The sequence below is a fragment of the Hemiscyllium ocellatum genome, chromosome 43 (assembly GCF_020745735.1).
Source record: "Hemiscyllium ocellatum isolate sHemOce1 chromosome 43, sHemOce1.pat.X.cur, whole genome shotgun sequence".
Classification (NCBI taxonomy): Eukaryota; Metazoa; Chordata; class Chondrichthyes; order Orectolobiformes; family Hemiscylliidae; genus Hemiscyllium; species Hemiscyllium ocellatum.
Genome location: NC_083443.1, coordinates 18,502,029 through 18,516,742, shown reverse-complemented (window position 1 = coordinate 18,516,742; position 14,714 = coordinate 18,502,029). Strand labels below are relative to the sequence as shown.

The following is a 14,714-nucleotide window of genomic DNA, read 5'->3' as shown; positions in this document are numbered from 1 at the left end:
AGAGGGGGATGGAGGCTAGGGCAGTTGCATGTTCCTCCTGCAGGATATGGGAGATAAGGGTCATCACTGGTGTCCGTGTTGACTTCTCCTGCGAGAAATGCACTCAACCCCAGCTCCTGACAGACCACGTTAGGAAACTGGTGCTGGACAAACTTCGGATCATTCCGAAGGCTGAGGGGCGGATAGAGAGGAGTTATAGGGAGGTAGTCACACCTCAGTTAGAGGATAAAGGTAGCTGGGTGACTATCAGGAGAGGGAAAGGAAATAGACAGTCAATGCAGAGACCCCAATGGCTATTCCCCTCAATAATAAGTATACTGCTTTGGATACTGTTGGAGGATGGCCTACTGGGGAAAGCCACAGTGGCCAGGTCTCTGGCACTGAGCCTGACTACGTGGCTCAGAATGGAAGAGGGGAGAATAGGAGATAGGGGATAGGGGATTCAATGGCGAGAGGAACAGACAGGAGATTCTGTGGTCACGAGCGAGACTCCCAGATGGTATGTTGTCTCCTGGGTGCCAGGATCAGGGATGTCTCAGATCGAGTCTACAGGATTCATAAGGGGGTGGGAGAGCAGCCAGAAGTCGTGGTATACGTCGGTACCAATAACATAGGTAGGGAAAGGGAGAAGGACCTGAAGAGAGAATATAGGGAGTTAGGTTGGAAGCTAGAAGGCAGAACAAGCAAAGGAGTAATTTCAGGATTGGTACCAGTGCCACAAGCTAGTGAGGCTAGGAACACAGAGTGAGTGCAGATGAACATGTGGCTGCAGGGCTGGTGTGGGAGGGAGGGCTTCAGGTATATGGATAATTGAGATAACATCTGAGGAATGTGGGACCTGTACAAGAAGGACAGGTTGCATCTGATCTGGGGGGACACCGATACCCTGGGCAGGAAGGTTTGCTAGGGCTCTTCGGGAGGGTTTAAACTAGATTGGCAATAGGGTGGGAACAGATGATAGAGTAGATAGTGAACAGGCAGACGCAGCATGCAGGGAGTCTGTGAGGAGGGATAGACAGCTGATAGGGCAAAGGTGCAGTCAGCATGATGGGCTGAAGTGTGTCTATTTTAATGCAAGAAGTATCAGAAATGAAGGTAAGAACCCAGAGCATGGATCGATACTTGGAACGATGATGTTGTTATCACAGTGGCAGGAATGATCTTTGGATGTTCCATGGTTCAGATGTTTCAAAAGGAAGGGGTTGGGGGGAGGTAAAGAGGTGGGGGAGTGGCATTGCTAATCAGGGATACTATAACACCTGCAGAAAGGGAGGTTGTCAAGGAGACAGTATGGGTGGAAGGCATACGGGAAAGGAGCAGTCACTTTATTGGTAGTTTTCTACAGACTCGCCCCCCACCCCATAGCAACAGAAACATGGAGGAGCAGATTGGGAGGCAGAGTTTGGAAAAGGGCAGAAGTAACAGGGTTGTTATCATGGGTGGCTTTAACTTCCCTAATATTAATTGGAACTTCCTTAGTTCAAATAGTTTGAATGGAGCGGTTTTTGTTAAGCGTGTCCAGGAAGGGTTCCTGAAGCCATATATAGATAGGCCGACTAGAGGGGAGGCCATATTGGATTTTGTGCTGGGCAATAAACTATGCCAGGTGTTATTACACAGCTCTAGAGCAGCTGGAACTTGAGCCTGGGTATCCTGGATCAGAGATAGGGAGACTACCACTTCACCACAACACCCCCTGGTTTCCCTAGCTAATGTCTAAGGCCCCATCATCCTCAACACTTATAGAGTCATAGAGATAGACAACATGGAAACAGACCCTTCGGTCCAACCTTCCATGCCAACCAGATATCCCAACCCAATCTAGTCCTACCTGCCAGCACCCAGCCCATATCCCTCCAAACCCTTCCTATTCATAGTGGGAAAGCATTTCAGTGACAGTGATCACAACTCCCTGACCTTTGCTATAGTCATGGAAAGGAATAGGAGCAGATGGTATAGGAAAGTATTTAACTGGGGGAGGGGGAATTACAATGCTATTAGACAGGAACTGGGATGCCTAAATTGAGAACAGATGTTCTCCCGGAAATGCACGGCAGAAATGTGGAGGTTATTCAGGGAGCACTTGCTGTGAGTGCTGGATAGGTTTGTCCCACTGAGGTAAGGACGGGATGGTAGGGTGAAGGAACCTTGGGTAACAAGGGATGTGGAACATCTAGTCAAGAGGAAGAAGGAAGTTTACTTAAGGTTGAGGAAGCAAGGTGCAGACAGGGCCATAGAGGGTTACAAGGTAGCCAGGAAGGAAATGAGAATGGACTTAGAAGAGCTAGAAGGGGGCATGAGAAAGCTTTAGCAGGTAGGATTAAGAAAAACCCTAAGGCTTATGTGAGGAACAACAGGATGGCCAGAGTGAGGGTAGGGCCAATCAGGGATAATAGAAGGAACTTGCACCTGAAGTCAGAGGAAGTAGGGGAGGTCCTTACTGAGTACTCTGCTTCAGTATTCACTACTGAGAGGGATCTTGACATTTCTGAGGACAGCGTGAAACAGACTGATATGCTTGAACAGGTTAACGTTAAGACAGAGGATATGCTGAAAAATTTGAAAAACATAAAAGATAGATAAATCCCCTGAGCCAGATGGGATATACCCAAGGTCACTACAGGAAGTGAGGGAAGAGATTGCTGCACCTTTGATGTTGATCTTTGCATTCTCACTGTCCACTGGAGTTGTACCAGATGATTGGAGGGTGGCAAATGTCATTCCCTTGTTCAAGAAAGGGAATAGAGATTATCCTGGGAATTACAGACCAGTCAGTCTGACATCTGTGGTGGGCAAATTATTGGAGAGGATTCTGGAAGACAGGATTTATGACTGTTTGGAAAACCATAATTTGATTAGAGATAGTCTAATGCCAGGGGCAGGTCATGCCTCACAAGCCTTACTGAATTCTTTGAGGATATGACAAAACACATTGATGAAGGTAGAGCAGTGGATGTGGTGTATATGGATTTTAACAAGGTGTTTGATAAGGTTCCCCATGGTAAACTCATGCAGAAAGTAAGGAGGCATGGGATACAGGGAAATTTGGCTGTTTGAATACAGAATTGGCTGGCTCATAGAAGACAGAGGGTGGTAGCAGGAAAGTATTCAGCCTGGAGCTCAGTGACTAGTGGTGTTCCACAGGGATCGGTTCTGGGACCCCTGCTCTTTGTGATTGTTATAAATGACTTGTTTGAGGAAGTGGAAGGGTGGGTTAGTAAATTTGCCAATGACGCAAAGGTTGGTGGAAATGTGGATAGTGTGGAGAGCTGTTGTAGGTTGCAATGGGACACTGACAGGATGTAGAGCTGGGCTAATAAGTGACAGATGGGGTTCAACCTGGAAAAGTGTTAAGTGACTAATTTTGGAAGTTCAAATTTGTATACGAAATACACGGTTAAAGGCAGGATTCTTGGCAGTGTGGAAGAACAGAGGGATCTTGCGGTCCATGTCCATAGATCCCTCAAAGTTGCCACCCAAGTTGATAGGATTGTTCAGAAGGTGTATGGTGTGTTGGTTTTCATGAGCAGGGGGATTGAGTTTAAGAGCCGTGAGGTTATACTGCAGCTCCACAGAGCCCTGGTTAGACTACACTTGGAATTTTGTGTTCAGTTCTGGTCGCCTCATTATCAGAAAGATGTGGAAGCTTTACAGAGGGTGCAGAGAGATTTACCAGGCTGCAGCCTGGACTGGATGGCATGTCTTATGAAGAAAGGTTGAGGGAGCTAGGACTTTTTTCATTAGAAGGATGAGAGATGATTCGATAAAGGTGTACAAGATGATGCGAGGCATAGATAGAGTGGATAATTAGAGACATTTACCCATGGCGGAAACGTCTATCATGAGGGGTCATAACTCTAAGTAATTGGAGGAAGGTTTAGGGGAGAAGTCTGAGGTGGGTTCTTTACACAGAGAGTGGTGGGTGCATGGAATGCACTGCCAGCAGTGGTAGTAGAGTCAGATATATACGGGACATTTAAGCGATTCTGGAATAGGCAAATGGAAGTTAGTACAACGAGGGGTATATAGGTTAGTCTGATCTTAGAATCGGATAAGAGGCCAGCATAACATCAAGGGTCATTGAATCCGAAACACTAACTCTGATTTCTCTCCACAGTTGCTGTTAGATCTGCTGAGCTTTTCCAGTAAGTTCTGCTTTTTGTTTCTGATTTCCAGCATCCCCAGTTCTTATGGTTTGTTTTAATGATAGCTTCTCTCCCCTGCCAGACTCTGTCACCTCCACATAATTCACTCCTCTTAGCTGCATCAGAATTTACTTTCCTGAATCACGGAGGCTGATAAGCCTGTTCTATAACCTTTTAAAATAGAATTGTAAAGATGGTCGTTGTTTCCTGTTTGAGGACGATCCTGTACAGCTATGGGAGCTCTGCTCATTCAACTTTAAGAGATGAGAAGAAGAATGTCTAGTGGGTACTGGAGGGACGGGGAAGATATAAAGCTTTAAAGCTGTCACATTCTGTGGGTGAACAAATCTTTGCAGATAATGCAAAACTTTTTACAGCCACTAGAGGTCACAAACAGATTTTAAACCAATGTAGAAAGGTGCACATTTATAAACAGACTCTACATATGCATTACACAATCTAACTCATTCTCCAAAAAAATAAATATGATGGAATTTCAATTCTTTGCTTGATGCATTCTACGCTTATTTTGAACAGGTCAGTGAAATGATGTCACGTGCCCTGACAGCCTCGGGTGTACCTGTACCCACAGGCACCGCCACAGGGGGTAGATTGGCCTTCTCCAGAGTGAACCCACAGAAAGCGACTGGCCCGAATGGAGTCCCCGGCTGTGCACTCAGATCCTGCCAGACCAGCTGGTGGGAGTATTTACAGAAATCTTTAGCCTCTCCTTACTACGATGTGAGGTTCCCACTTCTTCAAGAAAACTGCTATCATCCTGGTGCCAAAGAAAAATCAGGCAATGTGCCATAATGACTACTGTCCAGTGGCTCTGTCATCCATCATTATAAGGTGCTTAAGAGGTTAATGGCACACATCAACTCCTGCCTCCCAGATTGCCCTGATCCACGATAATTTGATGACAAGAGAGGGAAACAGTTTTCTCATTTGTAAATTTGTGGTGGCCTATTCTATACTAAGACAGTGATAGGATGCATTTAATCACAAATGAAAATATCATAGCCCATGTGACACATTTTGTAGTTCAGGAAGATGTTGAAAATTACATACAATGTCCTACAGATAGTAATAATCTGTAATAATTAATCTGTAACATAGGTAGATGAACAGAGTGGGTCCATCACAACCAAAGACACCTACCACTCCATTCCCTGTCTGTAATTTGGTAAATCAAACCATAAGGTTGTACTCCATCTCTCTGTTTATAAGCAGTAACTGAAGCATGAGGATCTGGTACAGAAAGGCATACCATGCTGATCTGAGGTAACGGATGACCCCTACGTGACTGCTTGGAGTCGGTGAACTGGTTCATATTCAAGAACCCAGCGGCCAACCTAAATAAGTGTGCCACTACCATCACAGACTTCACCAGTGAGCATGCAGAGGACTGCATGCCAAAGAAGTTAATCCAAGTGTTTCCCAAACAGAAACCATGGATAAACCCGGTGATCTACTCCCTACTGAAGTCTAGGTCTGTGGTGTTCAATATGTGTGACCCTGACTTACACAGGAAATCCAGGTACAATCTTCACAAAGCCATCAGAGATGCCAAGTGACAATACCAGATTAGAGTCCCGGATTAAACACTGCTGGGGTTAGAAGAAAATCCTGCGGTGGGTGGCTTTCTCCAATTTAGAAGTGACACGTCACACACAAACCTCGCGTTATTGACTGGTTTATTTGTCAGCTCATGGGGAGAGACAAGTCGACCGAATGGTCACAAGTCACTCTGACGAGGTACAGAAAGTAGCATGATTATATAAGTTACAATTGTTTAACAATTAGCAAACCGTTTATTGCAGGATAATGAGCAAGCTAGGCACCTTGCCCAGTCATTAGCTTAGTCGCTGATAAGCAGGTGTTAGTATATAATAGGTCCTTGCAAAGAGAAGAATAATCCCATGCAAGGAAATAATTTGTTTATCAGGTATCAGTACAACTGCAAGGCCAACCATCTTGGCTGGGCATGGGAAACACAGGCTTTTCGTAAGCAGGCACCAAGATGAGATTCAAAATGGCTTCCAGGCTTTTAATATGTAACAAAATGGCTGCCACGAATCTAACAATTCTCCCACAACCACATACAAACACACCAACCGTGGCAAGGCTTACATTATAAAAGGAGCTACAAAGCAGAGTAGAATTGTGGATAACAATACATCCCTCTCCGATGATCTTGATGCATTCTACGCTTATTTTGAATAGGTCAGTGAAATGATGTCACGTGCCCTGACAGCCTCGGGTGTACCTGTACCCACAGGCACCGCCACAGGGGGCAGATTGGCCTTCTCCAGAGTGAACCCACAGAAAGCGACTGGCCCGAATGGAGTCCCCGGCTGTGCACTTAGATCCTGCCAGACCAGCTGGCGGGAGTATTTACAGATATCTTTAGCCTCTCCTTACTACGATGTGAGGTTCCCACCTACTTCAAGAAGACTGCTATCATCCTGGTGCCAAAGAAAAATCAGGCAACGTGCCATAATGACTACTGTCCAGTGGCTCTGTCATCCATCATTATAAGGTGCTTAAGAAGTTAATGACACACATCAACTCCTGCCTCCCAGATTGCCCTGATCCACGATAATTCACCTATAATTGCAATAGGTCCACTCCATCTACCTGGCCCCACACTCATCCTGGAACATCTGGATAACAAGGACACCTATGTCAGACTCCTATTTACTGACTTTAGCTCAGACTTCAAAACCATAGTTCCAATCAAACTCATCCCCAAGCTCTGAGACCTAGGACTCTGCTCCCCTCTCTGCAACTGGATCCTCGACTTCCTGACCTACAGACTGCAAACAGCTAGGATCGGCAGCAACACCTCCTCCCGATAACCCTCAACACCAGTGCCCTGCAAGGCTGCATTCTCAGCCCCTTACACACTCACGAATGTGTGGCCAAATTCAGCTCGAACTCTATTTACAAATTTGCTGATGACACCAGTGTAGAGGGCTGGATCTCAAACAATGATGAAACAGACTACAGAAAGGAGATGGATAGATCTATCCCTCAAAGTCAGCAAAATCAAGGAACTGTTCATTGACTTCAGTAAGCGAAGTGGAAGACGTGCCCCTGTCTGTATCAATGGTTCTGATGTGAAATTGGTCAAGAGTTTCAAGCTCCTGGGAGTAAATATCTCCAATGATCTATCCTGGTCTGTCCACACCGGAAAGTACACCAATGCCTCTACTTCCTCAGAAGGCTAAAGAAATTTGGCATGTCCGGAATGACTCTTACCAATTTTTATAGAAATACCATAGGAAGGACCCTATCCAGATGCATCACAGCTTGGTACAGCAGCTGCTCTGCCCAAGACTGCAAGAAATTACAGAGTTGTGAACACAGTCCAGTCCATCACAAAAACCTGCCCAGTCCATTATGAAAACCCATCCCACTGTCCATCCACTGACTCCATCTATACTTCCAATTGCCTCGGGCAAGCAGCCAACATAATCAAAGTCTTCTCCAAACCCAGTTACACCCTTTTCCACCCTCTTCCACTGGGCAGAAAATATAAGAGTTAGAAAACGTGTACCAAAAGATTTAAGAACAGCTCCTTCCTACTGTTATCAGACTTCTGAATGGACCTCTCTCATATTAGAGTTGATCTTTCTCTGCCATTTTTCTGCAGTTGCAACACGATATTCTGCATTCTGCTTCCTGAAGTCAATGAACAGTTCCTTTATTTTGTTGACATTGAAGGAGAGATCTGTCTATCTCCTTTCTGTACTTACATAAGGTATGATTTGTCTGAATACCATGCAAAACAATACTTTTCACCGTATCATGGTACATGCGAAAATAATAAAGGTGCAGGTAAGCTGTTTCCCCTGGCTGGGGAGGCTAGAACTAGGGGGCAGAATTTAAAAATCAAGGGGATGCCAAGTAAGTCTGAGATGAGGAAAGTCATTTTACTCAGAAAGTTGTGAACATTTGGAATCCTAGGCCATAGAGGACTGTGGAGGTTCAGTCTTTCAGTATGATTAAGGTAGAGAGTGATAGATTTCTCATTACCAATGGTGTACAGAGTAAAAGGCATTGAAGTATTTGTGCAGCCCTCATTGTGTTGAATGGTGGGACAAGTTTGATGGGCTGAATGGCCTACTCCTATGTTAACTACAACAAAAATTTTACTAATGGGCAACTATGGGACCAGGAGTATGCCGCTGATCAAGAGCTCCACATAATCAATGTAAAAACACACAGTTAGTAATAGAAACATAATGCAGGGAGTACACACGTTACTGTTATATTTTATTTCCAGGCTAAATCCCTTACATAGTAATGCAACTTTGCCCTAAATAAAACTTAGCAGCAGAGGGCCTTCTCACTTGGACCCTCAACTGATTACTCAGGGATCGTGATAGTACAATAAACTTGCGCCATTTCAGGAGTATACGTTTTCCCAGTTTATCAAGAATGTCAGTTCATTATGCATCAGTTAAAACAAAGTTTGCTGTATTTAGTTTTAATTATCTACTCATTATATTGCATAAACATGTGAACTAATGGATGTTGCACAATATTGTTTATATCTTAATTTGAGGCACTGACTATGTTGCACTCTCGACTTTGCTTTATCAGCCAGGGTATTGTGCAACTGCAAATTACACCGACAATGTCTTACCAAAGTTCCTGTTCGTTCACGGGAAGGTGGGCTCAACAAGTGAACTCTCCAAAGCACCATCTGCAAGCGGAAAGATTGCCAACATTGCAATGACATTTACCTGTATCTTTGTGAGCACGGCTCTGGTAATCCCTGGCTCTCCACCAACCCTGGAGGCTTTGCCTTATAAAAAGACATGATAAATAGTTAGCCACTGATGAGTGACTGCTGCCTGTGCCAGGAGATGCAGTGTTTTTATTCATTAAAATATCATTCATGACAGCTACAAACAGCATTGAAGCTTCAGCCATCTCTTCACAATAAATCATATTTATATGATACCTTTCATATACAAAGGTGTCTTAAGGTGCTTCACAAGGCATGGACACCAAGGACTTCAATAATAAAAGGACAATTTAAGGAGTACAGGTTATTCTGCCATAATACGCATTTTGTTAACGCAAATTTGCTGTAACATGATTGACAAATTGGGGACACTTTTTCTAACTTCTAAACATGTGTTAGCTGTAACATAATGACATCGCCACCACTTTAAGTGCTGTTTCTAAAATGTGACTTTTCTATAACACGGGGTTGCATGTTGCAGACTATAGGATTTATGTCCACCTGGAAGAGCATGGCTTGATTAAATGCAGTCAGCACGGCTTTGTAAGGGGCAGGTCATGCCTCACAAATCTTACTGAGTTCTTCGAGAATGTCACTAGACAAGTTGATGAGGATCGAACGGTGGATGTGGTGTATATGGACTTCAGCAAGGCATTTGATAAGGTTCCCCATGAGTAGGCTCGTTCAGAAAGTCAGGAGGAATGGGATACAGGGAAATTTAGCTGTCTGGATACAGAATTGGCTGGTCGACAGAAGACAGCAGTGGTAGTGGAAAGGAAGTATTCTGCCTGGAGGTCAGTGGTGAGTGGTGTTCCATAGGGCTCTGTTCTTGGGCCTCTACTTTTTGTAATTTTTATTTATGACTTGGATGAGGGGATTGAAGGATGGGTTAGCAAGTTTGCAGATGACACAAAAGTTGGAGGTGTCATTGACAGTATAGAGGATTGTTGTAGGCTGCAGCGTGACATTGACAGGATGCAGAGATGGGCTGAGAGGTGGCAGATGGAATTCAACCTGGATAACTGCAAAGTGATGCATTTTGGAAGGTCGAACTTGAAAGATAAGTACAGGATTAAAGACAGGATTCTTGGCAGTGTGGAGGAACAGCGGGAACTTGGTGTGCAGGTACATAGATCCCTTAAAATTGCCACCCATGTGGACAGGGTTGTTAAAAAAGCATACGGTGTTTTGGCTTTCATTAACAGGGGGATTGAGTTTAAGAGCAGTGAGATCTTGTTGCAGCTCTATAAAACTTTGGTTAGACTGAACTTGGAAAACTGTGTCCAGTTCTGGTCGCCCTATTATAGGAAAGATGTGGATGCTTTGGAGAGGGTTCAGAGGAGGTTTACCAGGATGCTGCCTGGAATGGAGAGCTTATCTTATGAAGAGAGGTTGACTGAGTTCAGACATTTTTCATTGGAAAAAAGAAGGAAGTGAGGGGACCTAATTGAGGTGTACAGGATAATGAGAGGCATAGATAGAGTTGATAGCCAGAGACTTTTTCCCAGGGCATAAATTGTTAACACGAAGGGTCATAGTTTTAAGCTGTTTGGCGGAAAGTATAGAGGGGATGCCAGGCAGATTCTTTACACACAGGGTTGAGAGAGCATGGAAAGCGTTGCCAGCAGCTGTTGTGGAAGCAAGGTCATTGGGGATATTTAAGAGACTGCTGGACATGCATTTGGTCACAGAAATTTGAGGGTTCGTACATTAGGTTTACCTTACATGAGGATCAATGGCCGGCACAACATTGTGGACTGAAGGGCCTGTTCTGTGCTGTACTGTTCTATATTCGATAACTATCTTTGTCTTGAAAAAGAAAAGTGACAAGGTTTAGGGAGGAATTGTCAGAGTTTAGGGCCTTGGCAGCTGAAAGCATGGCTGTCGATGGTGGAAGGATTAAGACAGGGAATGTGGAAGGGGTCAGAATCAGAGCAGTGTACAGATCTTAGAGCACTGTAGGCTGGAGAAGGTCACAGAAATAGAAAGGGTGACACCATGGAAGAATCTGAGATCAAGATGAGAACTTTATCACTGAGGTGTTGCTGGAGCTAATATTGTTTTTAATTCATTCATGGGACGTTGGTAGGCCAGAATTTATTGTCCATCCCTAATTACCCAGAGGGCATTGTTGTAGTCTGGAGTCACATCTAGACCAGGTAAGGACAGCAGATTTCCTTCCCTAAAGGGCATTACTGAACCAGATTGGTTTTGGCGAGAGGTTATTTGGTTACTCCAGATTTTTACTGAATTCAAATATCACATTTTGTTCAGTCACTCGTGGCCAGCATTTATTGCCTATCGCTCGTTGCCCCTGAGTAGGTGGCAGTGAGCTGCCTTCTTGAACTGCTGCCATCCACATGCTGCAGTCCACACCTACAATGCCATTAGGAAGGTAATTCAAGGATTTCAGCTGAAAATGTGTTGCTGGTTAAAGCACAGCAGGTCAGGCAACATCCAAGGAACAGGAAATTCAACGTTTCGGGCCAGAGCCTTTCATCAGCCCTCCTGATGAAGGGCTCTGGCCCGAAACGTCGAACTTCCTGTTCCTTGGATGCTGCCTGACCTGCTGTGCTTTAACCAGCAACACATTTTCAGCTCTGATCTCCAGCATCTGCAGACCTCACTTTTTACTCGAAGAATTCTAGGATTTCAGCCCAGTGATACTGAAGAAATGGCAACATATTTCCATTTGAGGATGGTGAGTGGCTTAGAGGGGATCTTGGTGGTGCTCCCATGTATCTGCAACGGTGGGGATCAAACCCATCTCTCCAGAACATCAACCTGGGGTTCTGAATTACTAGCCCAGTGATAACACCACAATACCACCGCTGTCAGTGAACAGAGTGGTGGAGTCTGAACATGGTGTAAGTTAGAACATTTCCACCAGACTTTTGAATGAGCTCAACTTTGATTCTGCATGAACAGCACAGGCCATCAGGGGAATTGTTGGAAATGTCTAATTGTGAAAGAGGCAGGGGCTGGATTAGACAAAGGTGCAGAGGTGGAAATGGGTGGTGAGAGTTGTGGTTAGGGAGGACAGCAGGTTCCAGTATGCGGCCTGATGCTTTCTTATAAAGGATTAAAAAAACAACTTTGTTCAGTCAGTTCAGACTCTTGTATAAGGTCAAATAGTTGGTTAGGCAGCAGTATTGAATAGCCTGGTGACAAGGTCTCACTCATTGATCAGAGAAAGGTGCACACTAGAAAGTTACTTCTCATGGAGGCCTGAAGCAGAGGGACAGGTAGATGGCACAGTCTTCCTGGGACACACACACACACACACACACACACACACACACACACACACACACACACACACATACTTTGTAACGGGGACCTTCATTAGGTTTAGATTAGATTACTTACAGTGTGGAAACAGGCCCTTCGGCCCAACAAGTCCACACCGACCCGCCGAAGCGCAACCCACCCATACCCCTACATTAACCCCTTACCTAACACTACGGACAATTTAGCTTGGCCAATTCACCTGACCCGCACATCTTTGGACTGTGGGAGGAAACCGGAGCACCCGGAGGAAACCCACGCAGACACGGGGAGAACATGCAAACTCCACACAGTCAATCGCCTGAGTCGGGAACTGAATCCGGGTCTCAGGCGCTGTGAGGCAGCAGTGCTAACCACTGTGCCACCGTGCCGCCCACAAATGATGTTTCCCACTTTAACTGTTGAGGATAATGTTTCACACAAGGAAGCACCAAGGAACAAGACAGACAGTGTTGCTGGGTCAAAATCCTGGAATTCCCTTCCAAGTGGCATTGTGGGTCAGCCTATGTCAAACAGATTTTGACAAGTTCAAAAGGGCAGTTCACCGCCGTCTTCTAAAGGGCAACTAGGGATGAGCAATAATTGCCAGCTGGGCCAGCAACACGCACCCCTCATTACAGAAAGTACTATCCAATATTATTTCAAAAAGAATGATGAAATGTTTAACGTTCAACATGAGACCCTCCATGCTGCGTTTCTGAGACCAACTGTGGAATTTTAGCACGAGTTCCTCTGTCCCGAGAAGCTTACGAAAGGAAGTTTAGTCAAAAATAGATTCACAATACTGTCACTCCAATTCTGCCAACTGCAATTTTTACCAATGCAGCTCCCCACCAGCAGAGTGTGGGCTCCTCTTATTTAGTGTGACCCTCAGTCTTTAATCCGTACCATTTTGGAATCAGCATCTTAGTGTTCTCACTTCACCCCAGGCTCACTTATCCCTTTGTTCGCTTCATTCTTAAAATTAACTTAGCAGTTAAAAAGAAGTTAAAAACAGGTCTACACAGCTTTGCAGCTAGCACTGCATTCAACATTAATTTATGCAGGTATTCAGAGCCACATGCCTATGTACAAAGTTTGGAGAAATACCACACCTTTTTTTAAATACATCCTTCGCATGGCATTAATGAGAGACGACTTGCCAACATTTGGTACACCAATTACCATCAAGCAATATTCTAAGTTCTGCAGAGAAACAAAATAAATGACAATATTATGCATCACCCCCGCCTTGTCCTGAATGACCAAGTGTGCATATTTCTAAACAAATGTGCTTGTAAACATTGTTATTAATGTAATTTAAACTCACTACAGTCATACAGAAATCCAACACAGTGGTGACAGCTAGCATTTCAAAGTACTTGATCAAACGTGAGAAAAAGCTACGAGAAAAGGGGACAGGAGAAAAAGAGCAGATTGCCAGGACCCTGGGAACGATGCAGACAGCGATGACTGCAGGAGCAGAGAGAGTGAACTCTATGGAGAGGGAATGATGAACTTTTAAGCTCTTTTAGTTTTAGTAATATCAATTTAATATTAATCTATTCAGTATGGGGGATCCAAGATGGCGGCGACCCAGCAAGACTGAGTCCACAGTGCTCTACCCAAAACTTGGGCAAAGTGGGCTATCCACCCCCACCACACTCACTAAACCATTTATAATAGTTGTTAACCTTAAATAGTTACCTATTAGTACATTTAAATAGTCTAATACTAGCTGGAAAATGAGTAAAGGGAAGGGAACAGGCGGCTCTAAGAAAGCAGGGACCCCTCCCCCACCCTCTCCCTCTTCAGCTGCAACAAAGGTGTCTTCAGCTACTTCAGGAGATTTACCAATGAAGATGAGCTTTGAGGAGATGTTTGCCAGGTGGGAGGCGAAGATTGATGCTTTTATTGATGAGTCTCGGCAGAGCAGAGAAGCACTATCAGCCGAGCTGCAGAAGCAGGGCAGAGACATTCAGGAATTGGAGTGCCGAGTCAGAGAGGTGGAGTCGAAGGCCGCAGCCTCAGAGACTGGGATAAAATCGGCAGCCGACCACATCCATTTTCTCGAGAATCGAGTCCAGAACCTAGAAAACCACATTGATGACCTCGAAAATCGATGTCGTAGAAAAAATATTCGGTTGTTGGGCCTGCCCGAGCAGGAAGAGGGAGGTCAGCTGACAGCATTCTTAGAGCATTGGCTGCCACAACTTTTAAATCTGCATAATGGATCAGGCCAGGTAAGGGTAGAATGGGCCTACCGGGTCACAGTACGTGGGCCCGGCTCAACCCAGCGCCCACGCCTGGTCCTGTTCCAGCTGCAGAGCAATAGGGAGAGGCAGATGCTCCTGGAAGCCTCAAGAAATCTGGGAAAAGATCCCCAAGCTATGACCCACAAAGGATCCAGGATCATGCTGTTCCAGGACTTCTCCCCAGCTTTGGTCCGAAAGAGGAAGGCATTCGATGAGGCGAAGAAGCGTTTAAGGGACTTAAATATTCAGTACACTTACGATATCCAGCGACGCTACGCCTTAGCCACG

The 14,714-nt window shown here is 44.9% G+C and overlaps 1 protein-coding gene across 1 annotated transcript in view; it reads right to left on the bottom strand.

Annotated features, from left to right (window-relative positions):
- mtg1 (mitochondrial ribosome-associated GTPase 1) overlaps window positions 1–14,714 on the bottom strand; it is a 38,998-nt gene that overhangs the window by 7,759 nt on the left and 16,525 nt on the right. The window contains exons 6-7 of the mRNA XM_060854071.1: window positions 13,287–13,377; window positions 8,900–8,961 (exon numbers count right to left, since the gene is read on the bottom strand). Of these exons, the coding sequence (XP_060710054.1) occupies window positions 8,900–8,961; window positions 13,287–13,377 (153 nt within the window). The remainder of the gene's footprint in view (window positions 1–8,899; window positions 8,962–13,286; window positions 13,378–14,714) is intronic.